The following is a 12215-nucleotide window of genomic DNA, read 5'->3' on the forward strand; positions in this document are numbered from 1 at the left end:
GGGGACTCGCTGAGTCACCCCTGTCCCGTGATGGGTGAGCTAAGCTAAGAGCAGGCTGGTGAAAGCCTTGTTTTCCTTATGTTTTGTAAAAGTGCGTGATGTCACCACCAGAAAGCTGAGCGTGACTCAGCACTCCCCACCAGGAGAAGGGAAATTCCCTCTGGCTTTTGGCCCCTTCCATATTTGCCAACTGGATTAAAGTTCACACAGAGGAAAACTTAGATTTCTGGTTTTAATTTGGTGCATCGCCTGATAATTATAAATGCAACAATTAATCTGGAGACACGACTGGCTTGAAAAGGCCCAGCAACTTGAGGACAACCCCCTGTGCCACAGACCCCCAGGCAGTGATGGAGAGGGGAATGAGGAATTGTCCCTGTCTGGGTCGGCAGCAATTCGGTGCCAAAAGAATGAATGCGCTAGGGCTGGGCCCCAAAAGCCAAGTCTTTGGATCCATAAATAAGACCAAAAGTGGCCATTGGGGTCCTCAGAAATAGGGCAGAAGATGGACATGCGAGAGGTGATGCTTGGCAAGGCAGATAACGGCACTGGCAGCATGTCCTGTACCGCGTGCCCTGCTAACACCAATCCCAATTCTGATTTTATGGAGAAAAAAAATTCAGTTATGTCAAGCCAGCAGCTTTCACCGACATTTTCAGAAATCAGGATACACACAGCAAAGAGGCAAAAGGGAAGGTGAGCGCAATACACCTTTGCTGCACGCCCAAACCTTTCGATATCTCGTGCTGTAAAAGCCGGTGAATCATTCCCTGCACAGCATCATCCATCACCCGAATCCACTTCTGTTTATACTTTAACTCATCACTTCAAGGTGGAATGTTTGCCATGTCATACCTAGATACTGAAATTCCTAGAAAACTTTTTAAGTTAAAAAGGGCCACCCCTTTCCACTGTAAATACTATTCTCCAGAGAAGTCTCATGATTTCAAAATTGCCACACATATACCAAAAATGTATCTACACAGACGCACAAGTGTTTTAACATAAATACTTTAGGTCAAGAAATAAACTACCTCCACAACGTCAAAATTAAAACTTATCCTTCTCTTGACTGGAGGAGATGATAAATCATGACAGTTTCTCCTAAGTTTTTATTATCTTAAACCAAGAAATATGTCACCAAGAGTCAGAGTGGTCAGGCCCTTGGGTGAGAGGAAATTAACACCAACGAGGAACCTAATAATCATTGATCCATCTTTATTTAATTACACTTGGACGGCACAGTCGGTATGTTCTGCCAGCTGGACTTTCCTGTGGCCAGATTAAGAGGCCTGTCAACTGTATCTGATCTGCAAAAAAATACTGCTGCCAACCAAGTTGGAAAGCCCCCAGAACATCCTCCTTAATGTCAGTTGTGTTTATACTAGTATCTTTATTTTTAGTCCCCCCCTTCCGAAACGCTGGGTTCAGGGAAGAGCGTTAGCTGAAGAGTTATTTATTCCCGCCACGCTGAGCACATCCCCCCCTCCCGCGATGGACACTGCCACCCTGGCTCCTGCCTCCGTCATGCTGCTGGGGGTTGGCTTTGCTTGCTCCGATGCAGAAGACGGGGGCGAGGAGCAGGACCGGCATGCCGAGTGCTGCATTGGTGCGTGCCCTGGCTAACGCGGGCGGCTGCTGCCAGGCTCAGCTGGGGTGCCCCGTGGTGCACAGCAGACCTGAGGTTGCGTTTCCCCACCAGTGGGTCTCGGAGCCCACGTGGCCGCCCAGAAGGTACCGAGGCCACACTCGCTCCTTGCTGCCCACGCTTTTGTGATCAGCAGGGCCCTGCGCCCCCAAACCGCCCCTACCCCAGTCTGGGCGTGTGAGCGCGAGCATGGGTGCTGCTCGTGGGGCCGGGCAGGGCAGGGAGCAAACACGGGCGAGTGTCCACAGACGGCTCCGGCTGCAGGAAACGCACCAGCGAGCCTGTACCCCTCATGTCACATGGGGGCAGCGGCTGACGTGCACAAGCTGGGGGCATGTAAGAGAACTTAGACCGAGTGCGAGGGGGCTTCGCAGAGATACCTGCTCCTCAAGCTGACGTGCCTTATCCTTAGCAGCCGCTTGGCACATGTATTTTAGACCAGTGCTGCGCTGCCCCGTTTGGCTGCGGGACCCCGGCCCGCAGCCCGGACCCCAGCGGAGCCCAGCGCGGGGGCGGAGCCTGGTCCGCAGGGGGCGGAGCCTGGAGCTGGGAGGACACGGTGAGGCTGGCGCGGGGGGCGTGGCCTGAACTGGGGGCGTGGCCTGGAGCTGGGAGGACGCGGTGAGGCTGGCGCGGGGGGGCGTGGCCTGGAGCTGGGAGGACGCGGTGAGGCTGGCGCGGGGGGGCGTGGCCTGGAGCTGGGAGGACGCGGTGAGGCTGGCGCGGGGGGGCGTGGCCTGATCTGGGGGCGTGGCCTGGAGCTGGGAGGACACGGTGAGGCTGGCGCGGGGGGCGTGGCCTGAACTGGGGGCGTGGCCTGGAGCTGGGAGGACGCGGTGAGGCTGGCGCGGGGGGGCGTGGCCTGGAGCTGGGAGGACGCGGTGAGGCTGGCGCCGGGGGCGTGGCCTGATCTGGGGGCGTGGCCTGGAGCTGGGAGGACGCGGTGAGGCTGGCGCCGGGGGCGTGGCCTGTGGCGGCGCTATAAGGCGGGGGCGCAGGGCCCAGCTGTCGCCCCGCCGCCCGCCCGCCGCAGTTACCGCAGCTCCGCCCCACCGGTCCCTGCCGGCAATTCCTGCTGCGCCACAGCCATGGCGGCGCTGACGGTGAAAGCCTACCTGCTGGGCAAGGAGGAGGCGACCCGCGAGATCCGCCGCTTCTCCCTGCCGCCGCCCGCCCGCTACCAGGCCATCCACGACCGCGTCGCCGAGCTCTTCCAGGGGCTGCTGCGGGCCGGGCCGCCGCCCGCCTTCCGCATGCACTACAAAGGTGAGCGGCGGGGCGGGGGGGGCTCCTCCGGGTCAGGCCCCCGTGGTCCTGGGGGTGGGAAGGCCTCGGGGCTGCCCGGCGGGTGGGCTGCCCTCGCCGCCCCCTCCGGTGACAGCCGACCGGGTGCCTGACCCTGCGCTTTACCTTCTCTAGATGAAGACGGGGACCTGATCGCGTTTTCCACCGACGAGGAGCTGGAGCTGGCGATGCCCTACGTGCAGGACGGTGTCTTTCGCGTTTACATCAAAGGTAACCCCGCACAGTTTCCCGGCGCGGTCGCAGGCCTCTGAAAACGGGGGAAACGAGCCCCGGCCCTTCCCCTTGTCCTCAGGGGCCTGGTGGAACCTGCGACCTTCGGGGGGAGGTGAAATAAAGGGCTGGGTGATATGCCAGAACGTGAATCCTTGCTGCCGAGGTGGGGTAAACACATCACGAGTTTCCTCCTAGCCCTGTCATCTTGACTGGGCCAATGTGAGCCAGTGTTGTCCTGCTGGCTCCCTGGAGACGCTGGATTAGCACCCGTATCTTTAATATTCACAGCAGTGCGTTAGAAAGCCTTACTTCTGGCTTATTCCTCAGTGCGCAGTTGCTCCCTTGTCTGTTCCGCTCATGTAGATATCCACAAAACTTTTATCTGTGGCCTATCTAATGAGTCACTCCAGCGATGTTGTCCCTGCTCTCATCTGTTATGCCTCCTGGCATTTCTTCCTAGCTCCCTCTCCAGAAACATTTTGTTCTTGCAGTTCTTAAGAAGGTGGGACCAGAAGCCAAACGGGGCAGTGCAGCACTAATCTAAAATAAACAAGCCAAGAGGCTGTTAAGGATAAGGCATGCTCAGTTTGAGGAGCAGGTATCTTTGCAAAACCCCGTCGCACTCGGTTTAAGTTCTCTTACATGCCCCCGGCTTGTGTTTGGCAGCCAGTGTAAAAATAAACCGACCCAGTAAGTCAATACTGCTCTGACAAGGGCTGTTTGCGCTTCCTTCTCCTCTGCCCGATGTCCAGCCTTTAAATAGTAACCTTGTTTTGATGCAAAGTTTCCTTTCCTTAATAGAGAAAAAGGAATGCCGGCGGGACCATCGCTCGCAGTGCAGCCAGGAGCCCCCCCGCGACATGGTGCACCCCAACGTCATCTGCGATGGCTGCGAAGGACCGGTGGTGGGTGCCAGGTTCAAGTGCACTGTCTGCCCAGACTACGACCTGTGCAGCGCCTGTGAGGGGAAAGGCATCCACAAGGAGCACAACATGGTGATGTTTCAAAGTCCGCTGCTAAATCCATTTGAGGTGAGCACAATCAATGGAGGGGGAACTAATGAATGGGGATATTCCTCCAATTTAAGTCACAAGTTCCAGTTACTCAGAATCTGGCTGTGTGAAGAGAGTCATGTGAATGTTAACCTTTACAGTGGCTTCCCCGAGGACGCTGGCTCCGTAAAATGCGGCATGGTGTTCCACCCTTCCCATGGATGCACTGCTGGGGATATCCTGGCCCTGCGGCTCCATGCCAAAACTCCGAACAAGCCCAGGCCGGCACTGCAGCCTCCAGTCCACCCACTGCAGAAGGTAAGAGGAGATGGCGCTGGTAAACAAGGTGGTGGTGGAGCCAGAGAGGCTGAGGTTCTGCAGCACAGGGTGGAATCTGGGTGGAAAAATAGACACAGGAACTACTCCAGTTTCTTTCAGTGCAGAGTGGGATTATTTTAAGGCATGCTTGGGCCCATGCAATAGATGGGGATGCAGAGAGAGTATTGGGAACCAAACAAAGCTGAGCTGTTGGGTCAAGCATGTCACTACTCCAGTTCTGCCTTTCAGCATGGCTAATGAGCCTTAACAACGCTAATGCCACCGGTTTTCTGTTCCAGAGGTAGCTCAGAGTTATTTTTTTGTCTCTATACTGCCTTTGTGCAGTGTGTGAGTGACAGCAAATGAGCACCAAGATCTCATGGGGATACACTGGATAGGTGCTTTTTCCCTCTGAGCTCCTATGTATGCTAACAGAAATTGTTTTTCTAGAAGCTTCTACTAACAGCCAGCCTCAGGACCCCAATGTCACCTTCTTAAAGAATGTTGGTGAGAGTGTTGCAGCTTTTCTGAGCCCCCTGGGTAAGTGACTTACAGTTTGTTATCCCACTTCCCGAGACTGGCTTAAAGGTCCTTTTAACAGGAGCAGCCGTCAGCTGTTGTGGCTGATACTGGCACTGCCTCCTGCCACTAAGCCTCAGCTTACTCCTGGCACTAACGATTCTAGGCTTAGAACAGCCACTCGGTACCTTTTCAGAGCCCTCCTTTGGGAGGAAATGAGGAAAGATTTTATTAACGTGTCACCACTGCAACACACTAATCTTAAGTCAGTGGTGACTCAGGATTTTGCCTGGCTTATGTAGACACAAATAACTTCATGCATTTAGAGGGTCAGGCTAGGCTTGCTTCAGGGGAAGACAACTATTTGGTGCTGAGCTATTCGTTGCTTAAAGAATGCTTTGCATCTTAATCTGTACCTGTTATATGGCAAACCATAGGATTACAGAAACCTTACAGTGTTTAGACTGGGATTGATGCACGCTGTTTTAGGACTGTGCTATGGAAAAACCTCTCTAAGACTTTCTCCATCTCAAATGCATTTCTAGGTATTGATGTTGATATTGATGTGGAACATGGAGGACAGAGAAGCAAAGTGACTCCTGCTTCTTCCAATCAAGAGCAGAAGAGTGCTGAGTCAAGCAGCGGTACGGTTAACCAGGACGCTCAGACCAAACAAGACTGGAATAAAACAGATTCTGGTACAGATGTAAATGTTGTTGCGGAGCAGATACAAGACATGGTGATAGATCCTGTGCCCACACAAATGGAAGACAGCAGCTTCCAGTCACAGGTACAAGAACTAAGACATTAATTTCATAATGCTTGCTAAGGCCTTACTAGAAAGGAAGACAAACATTTAGCATGCAGTGGGGGATTGATGCACAGCACCTTTGCTTTACTGGTTTACAGCAAAGGTGGTGGGATGAGTTTTGGATGTAACTTTTGTATTAAAGGCAGATAGTAGGAGGATGCATCCTACCTGGAAAGCACTGCAGCACCTGGACCACTTTTCTTTACATTTCAGGAACACAGCGAGTCCAGCAGTTCATCAGGGGGTGATGAGGACTGGACCCACTTATCTTCCAAAGAAGTGGATCCTTCCACAGGTGAATTGCAGTCTCTGCAAATGCCAGAGACAGAGGGTCCCAGCTCCCTGGATGCATCTCAGGATCCTCCCCAAGCAGGACCTACAGGACTGCGAGAAGCTGCACTCTACCCACATCTCCCACCAGGTATGAGAACATACGCAGGTTTCATAGCTGGGAGTAATTTTCACTCAGGAACTGCCAACTTGCCTGACATAAGCAGACTTGCTTTTAGAGGTGGTAAGAACCAAGGTCATGCAAGTTAGAGCTAAACTTGTCCATAACTTTGTTAGCAGGTAGGGCAACTCTTGCACCCTGTTAGGGACAGTGAGCTGGTTCTCTTCTTGAATGTGGGCAGCTAAGTCTTAACAAGACTTCTGACCGTAGACTAATATGCCATTCAAGCTGTAGGAAAAAAGGTGGTATCCTAAATCATGTCCTTGCTATGTACTCTTCAAGAGAGCCCTTTAATGCAGGATGTGGACTAGTACATCCTGTGACTTCAAGACAGCATTTTTCTGGTGGGAGCCAGTAACAGTATGCCAGGCTCCTTAACTGAGATCAACAGCACAGTGTCCTACAGCAAGGCCAACCCAGTCTGACTCAGCAGTTTTCTTAGCTGGTTATGTATCTTCTATCTCAAACGTCTGCCGTCCTGGGAGATAAAGGAGAGCACGTTGTGTAGCATTTAACCGGCTATCCTAGGATTAGTGCCAGCCTACCTATTGCGTGGTATTAAAGCCTTTGCTGGTTTGCCAATTACATGAAATACTTCAACTTTAAACTATTCTTCTCTTAACAGAAGCAGACCCTCGCCTCATTGAATCTCTGTCCCAGATGCTCTCCATGGGCTTCTCCGATGAGGGTGGATGGCTCACTCGACTCCTGCAGACCAAGAACTGCGACATTGGGGCAGCACTAGATGCCATCCAGTATTCCAAGCAGCCACCTCACTTGTAGTAGTCTGTGTAACAAAAAGCACTTTCTTCCTAACTGAAAGCAAACAACGTGGTACAACTTAATCAGTGGTTCATCTTTCTCCCTGCTAAGGGTTTCTGTCTCATGTTCCAAAGTGCTTGTAGAATGGAGGAAAAAATAAATACTAGTTCCTGTGATGAGTCTGTGTGAGTGTTTTAAGTATCACAGCTGTCTGAGTTAAGAGTGCAGGGACTAGACTAAGAACATGTGATTTTATGAGGCAGCTCAGGCCTGTACTGCCTCCTTGGTGTTCCCCCTTAGGGCTACACTTCTGAAGAGAATTAAATGCTTTGCTGGCTCCAAAGCCTGCTCTGCAGCGCTGGAAGAAAGGGTTGCTAGGGGAGATCTAAACAAAGAGGTGGAACAGGAGAAGAGCTGGAGTTTGTAATGGGGAATTAATTACAGAATTTAATTGTACTGACCAGGATGCCTTAGAGCTTTCTCCCCTGAAGCTGACCTATTTCTATTCTTATTTCTAGCTGATGTGGTTGTTAGATAACACTGTGTAATCCTAGTACTTGCCTGCTGCAACAGTCTCTTCTGCCCTCCTACCCTTTTCCTCAAAAACAGCCACAGAGCAAGTAAACTTCTTTAATAAGTGCAGTTCTGTACAGCCATCTTCAGGTCAAAATCTTGCCTCAAGTACTCAACGTACCAAATACATTATAGAGACAAACAAAGCAATGCCAAAGATGCCTGAGCATCTCAGAGATCATCATCAAACTCCTCACCTGTGCAGAAGAGGTGCTCACAAGAAACACTGCTAGGGTTTGGCCCGGTGTTACAGTTAACAAGGGCGTTTGCCCTCCTCATGCTCTCCAAACAGCACCTTCCTGCAGTGGGCCCTGAGACACCAGATCCTGCCCTTATCAGTTGGCTTTGAGGTTCTCCGAACAGCACGTCATCCTCAACTGAGCAACTGCTGCTGGTGCCAAGCAGCTTTAAGGCAAGCCGTTCAGTGTTAGCAACATGCTTTTTAAATTCAAAACCTGTACCTGGAGGTAGAGCTCTTCCAGCCTGTTCTAAGCATCTACTGGCCACACCGTCATCTGCTGCGGTGGTGCTGTGTAGCTCCAACCTTCCACTGCCCTCCTGTGGTGACAAGGTGACCCTGGCAGCATTTTTGCTACAGCTGTCAGAACATGAGAGAAATTCTTCCCACTTGGAGGGTTTGGTACAAGCAGTTGGGGTTTGTGTATTCTCCTCAGGCGCTACAGACTCACAGACAGCAGGAACCATACTGTCTCCAGAAACAGCATCACCGTCATCTTGATCAGCCACTGCTACTACACATTTCTTGCGCTGTAAGAAGGAAGAGAGCTTGGTTATAAATCCAGCAAGCACAGCCAAGCTGCACAGAAGCAGGCAAAGAGCACTCAGGTCCTTCATATGCACCCAAATTCTCACCAGCCTCTGAGGCTGATGCTCTGGGCTGTGAAGACTCAGGCCAACTTCACTGGCACTGCAGGAAACCACAGTGCCACTGCTCAGTAAGGCAAAGCAGCATAGCTCTTAATTGTGCCGATAGAGGAATCCGGCTCAACCACTCAGCTTACGCAAACTGGCATTGTTTTTGCCTGACTAAAACCTTTCAGAGAGAAACTCCTAACACACGTTTCTTCTCCTCCCCAGTCATTCAAACGGAAGAGCAGAGGAAGACTCATAAAACTTCAAAATTATGATGACACAAAAGAGGTCAGGAGAACACGGTTTTGTTTTACTGGTAGGATCTTCTACAACTAAAATACCTCAAAGGTTTTAACCTTTTTGGCTCCGTAGGCAAGCTGGAAAGCTCCGTTTTCCTCTGCGTAGTCTTGAACATCACTGGAGAGAAAGTTCTGCTGTTTCCTGTGCAAGAAAATAATTCACAAAGAGGACAGATTAGCTCCACTGTGAGTTGTTTGGGTTTTTTTTCCCACAAATCAGCAGTAGCGTTCATAAAATGCATAGCTCTAGCATTAAGAGAAGTTTTGCGCCCAAATACCAAATCCCAGCTCAGGTCAGGTCAGGTCACACATTGCAACCTGTACTTTGTCCAGCTATCAGAGGCGAGCTACCTCCCACACCTCCAAACCAAATGTCACCACTCGGGGGCAGGAATTACCAAAAAAAAAAAAAAAAAGCTCTTTTTGTACCTTTGTTCTTCCACAGTGTTCTTCCTCCGGGAACAGAACTGTTGCCTTTCCATACCTGCCTCATCCTCCCCATCTTCCTGACCTTCACTGTCCTTGTCCAGATATTTACTCCAGCGGCTGACTTCTGCCCTTCCCTCCTACAACATCAGAGAATTACTGAAAACAGCAAAATACAGGGTTTTCATTTTCGGCATTGTTATGTATATGCTGAATGCCTCAAATCACAGGTCAGTTTAAGACATGTTCCTGTATCGTGTTCCCAGGTTCAGTATCCCGGTGGAGCGCAGAGTTTCTGTATTCATCTCATTCTCTTTGCTGGAGCCTCTCTGATTATATACATTATTTCAGCCATCTGAATGCATATAAAAGGATCACTGTTTTCACTTTGATTCACCTAGGTCAGTACGGGTTGGTATTTACCTCAGCTTTGTAGGTATCTTACCTGCTGGAGCGAACTGTCTTCACGTTGGGCTGCTACATTTTTACTGTCATTTACAGATTCTTCTACGCACCTAAAATAGATGTTTAAGCTAGAGTTTCTAGAACACACTTCTGTGTATTGATTTATAATTTTCAAATCACCTAGTCATAGCACAAGGGACTGGATAGAAAGCATGGATAGGAACAGTGGAAAGCCAGCATGTCAGAAAAAAAAAGGATCTATAAAAAAGCAGATGTCAAATGAAGGATTTGCAAGATATATTGCCCAAATACTTGAAAAAATTTAATTAGAGGGTAGTCTCCTTTCTATACAAATAGAGTAGCAAGTTTGATCTAAAGTCGCTAATCATTTAATGACAAATTCTAACTGATCATAAGTAGGGATATAACAGCATGTCTTTTGGGACAACAGCTTAAACCCACTAATTATATTTCAAGCAAACAAAGAAAAAGGGAAGTTATTTCACAATGTTTTGAATTTCACCATGTTTTGAGAATAGAAATAGCAACTCTTTTTGATAAAGTGAACAAACAATGAGTTTTCTTCCCAAAGCTTAACCCTGAAGCACTGTATATACGCAACTAAGTTATCTAACTAGCTTTGACTGATTTCTGAAAATAACCTTGAGTAAAAAGGAAGCTGGACCAGTTCAAGACCAGTTCATGTTTAGGCAATTTGTAAACAGATTCAGGAATGAAATAAACAGGAAAGTGCTACTCAGATTTTCCAGCCCAGCAGGAATTACACCCAAACGTTTGCTCTAAACAAGTCTTTTTATGAATAGCAGCAGCTACTACTCAACAGATTCACAGTGTGAAGACCCTGAATGCCAACAGTTAGGTAGCAATAGCTTCGAGTGGAGGAGGTTTTCTCTCTGAGGATGCACCTCTGCACTGCTTGTCAGTCTGTAAGATGGACACCTCCACAGTCAGTTCATCAAACAGTAAATAAGACAGACCAATTTGAAAGAAAACCCAAACAAACCAAACCCTATTGCATATATTTTAAGGGGTAAAGGCCTGACCAACACACACCATTGAGCAACTAAACTTATCTGAAAAAAATTCTTGTCAAAAGAAACATACCAGGACACTAAACCCAACAAATAGCTTGTTCCTGTGAGGGGACAACTAAACTGGCACATGTCATGGCTTTACAACAGGACAGAAACCCTCCTGTGAGCTCAAATTAGGAAATGGGCACTGCACGTGTGAAGATGTGCATCAGCTGTAGCACATCAAAAGAAAAGAGCAGATAAAGATTAAGCACTCTACCGAGATGTCCAACCAATTGCTTCCTCCGCCTCACCCTGCAGCAAGTTTAATTTCTGGACGTGGTGCCGACAGTCTGGGCCTGACCCTTGGCCATAAACCTGCAAAAACAACAACAAAAAAACAAACAAAAACCCAAGGCTGAGGGAGCAGCCAGATGGAAACAACAGAAAGCGAGACTCCACTTCAGGTAATACTAAAGTTAACCGAGCGTGTGATGCCCTGCGTAGCGCTAACCGCCACACTGGGCTCCGCACCGCCACTGCACGGGCCTCGCCCCGGCCGGCCCCTCACCTTCTGCACCGCCTGCTGCTGGCCGCACACGCTGCAGCTCCACTTCCCGCTCCGCTTGGCCTAGGAGGGCGCAGAGGGGGTCAGTGCCGGCCCGCAGCCCGCTCCCCGGCCCGGCCCGGCCCGCACCCACCTGCTGCACCTGGAAGAGGCGGCAGCGGCAGCAGCGCAGCGCCCAGAACGGCGCCGCCATCCCGCCACCCGCCCTCGCCATGGCAACGCGCGCCTTCCGGCCACGTGACGGCCCGCTACCAGCCAGTCCGCCGCTCTGCGCCCGGGGCCGCCGTCGCGACAGGTTAACTGTCGATAGGGACAGGCCGCTCCAGCTTGGGCACTGGGCTGTGTCACCAGCAGCCTCTTACCCTGTCTTATAAACCAACCTATTACCTGGGCTGAGTCGCCTCCAAGAGGGGAAGGGTTACGGCAGCGCCCGCCTGCCGGGAGGGAAACGCTTCAATGACCGCGTCTGCACCTGCATGAAGCTGCATCAGTCTGCGATAGACACAAAGTAAACGTACAGAGTAATTTAAAAAAAAGGAAAAGGAAAAAAAAAAGGAAAAGGAAAAAAAAAGGAAAAGGAAAAAAAAAGGAAAAGGAAAAAAAAAGGAAAAGAAAAAAAAAAGGAAAAGGAAAAAAAAATGAAAAGAAAAAAAAAGGAAAAGGAAAAAAAAGGAAAAAAAGGAAAAATAGGGGGGTAAAAGGAAAAGAAAGAAAGGGAAAAAGAAAGAAAGGGAAAAAGAAAGAAAGGGAAAAAGAAAGAAAGGGAAAAAGAAAGAAAGGGAAAAGAAAGAAAGGGAAAAAGAAAGAAAGGGAAAAAGAAAGAAAGGGAAAGAAAAAAAAGGGAAAGAAAAAAAAAGGGAAAGAAAAAAAAAGGGAAAGAAAAAAAAAGGGAAAGAAAAAAAAAGGGAAAGAAAAAAAAAGGGAAAGAAAAAAAAAGGGAAAGAAAAAAAAAGGGAAAGAAAAAAAAAGTCAGACTCCAGTCACACCACATTTGCTCTTGCAGGTAACTGCCATGGAC

At 49.6% G+C, this 12215-nt stretch overlaps 2 protein-coding genes across 7 annotated transcripts; one reads left to right on the top strand and one right to left on the bottom strand.

The window, feature by feature from the left end:
• The first annotated feature begins 2640 nt into the window (after window positions 1–2640).
• On the top strand, window positions 2641–7195 carry SQSTM1 (sequestosome 1). Of its 3 annotated transcripts, none has more exons than XM_063349156.1 (8): window positions 2641–2914; window positions 3068–3163; window positions 3968–4197; window positions 4320–4476; window positions 4930–5016; window positions 5541–5785; window positions 6020–6227; window positions 6883–7195. In XM_063349156.1, exons 1-8 carry the CDS (start codon window positions 2737–2739, stop codon window positions 7038–7040), a joined length of 1359 nt encoding a protein of 452 aa, XP_063205226.1. In that variant the 5' UTR covers window positions 2641–2736; the 3' UTR covers window positions 7041–7195. The 3 variants fall into 3 exon arrangements, with proteins under 3 accessions (XP_063205226.1, XP_063205224.1, XP_063205227.1); XM_063349154.1 differs by having other exon boundaries at window positions 2642–2914; window positions 4927–5016; XM_063349157.1 differs by lacking the exon at window positions 4930–5016 and having other exon boundaries at window positions 2642–2914.
• Window positions 7196–7340: 145 nt separating this feature from the next.
• On the bottom strand, window positions 7341–11577 carry MRNIP (MRN complex interacting protein). Of its 4 annotated transcripts, none has more exons than XM_063349161.1 (7): window positions 11331–11577; window positions 11201–11260; window positions 10910–11007; window positions 9636–9705; window positions 9194–9330; window positions 8822–8906; window positions 7341–8360 (listed from the first exon to the last, which is right to left on the bottom strand). In XM_063349161.1, exons 1-7 carry the CDS (start codon window positions 11409–11411, stop codon window positions 7764–7766), a joined length of 1128 nt encoding a protein of 375 aa, XP_063205231.1. In that variant the 5' UTR covers window positions 11412–11577; the 3' UTR covers window positions 7341–7763. The 4 variants fall into 4 exon arrangements, with proteins under 4 accessions (XP_063205231.1, XP_063205230.1, XP_063205229.1 ...); XM_063349160.1 differs by having other exon boundaries at window positions 8807–8906; XM_063349159.1 differs by having other exon boundaries at window positions 10944–11007; window positions 11201–11577.
• Between the last annotated feature and the right edge of the window lie 638 nt (window positions 11578–12215).

This window comes from Chroicocephalus ridibundus, chromosome 11 (assembly GCF_963924245.1).
Source record: "Chroicocephalus ridibundus chromosome 11, bChrRid1.1, whole genome shotgun sequence".
Lineage (NCBI taxonomy): Eukaryota > Metazoa > Chordata > Aves > Charadriiformes > Laridae > Chroicocephalus > Chroicocephalus ridibundus.

Bases quoted from the DNA above. Each gene is read 5' to 3' on its own strand.
- SQSTM1 (XM_063349154.1), top strand. From the start codon at position 2,737: ATGGCGGCGCTGACGGTGAAAGCCTACCTGCTGGGCAAGGAGGAGGCG. The intron at 3,164-3,967 runs GTAACCCCGCAC...TTTCCTTAATAG, and splicing joins CTTTCGCGTTTACATCAAAG to AGAAAAAGGAATGCCGGCGG. The intron at 5,017-5,540 runs GTAAGTGACTTA...ATGCATTTCTAG, and splicing joins AGCTTTTCTGAGCCCCCTGG to GTATTGATGTTGATATTGAT.
- MRNIP (XM_063349158.1), bottom strand. From the start codon at position 11,411: ATGGCGAGGGCGGGTGGCGGGATGGCGGCGCCGTTCTGGGCGCTGCGC. The intron at 11,008-11,200 runs GTGAGGGGCCGG...TTGTTTTTGCAG, and splicing joins AGCAGCAGGCGGTGCAGAAG to GTTTATGGCCAAGGGTCAGG. The intron at 8,907-9,193 runs GTACAAAAAGAG...TTTCTTGCACAG, and splicing joins AACACTGTGGAAGAACAAAG to GAAACAGCAGAACTTTCTCT.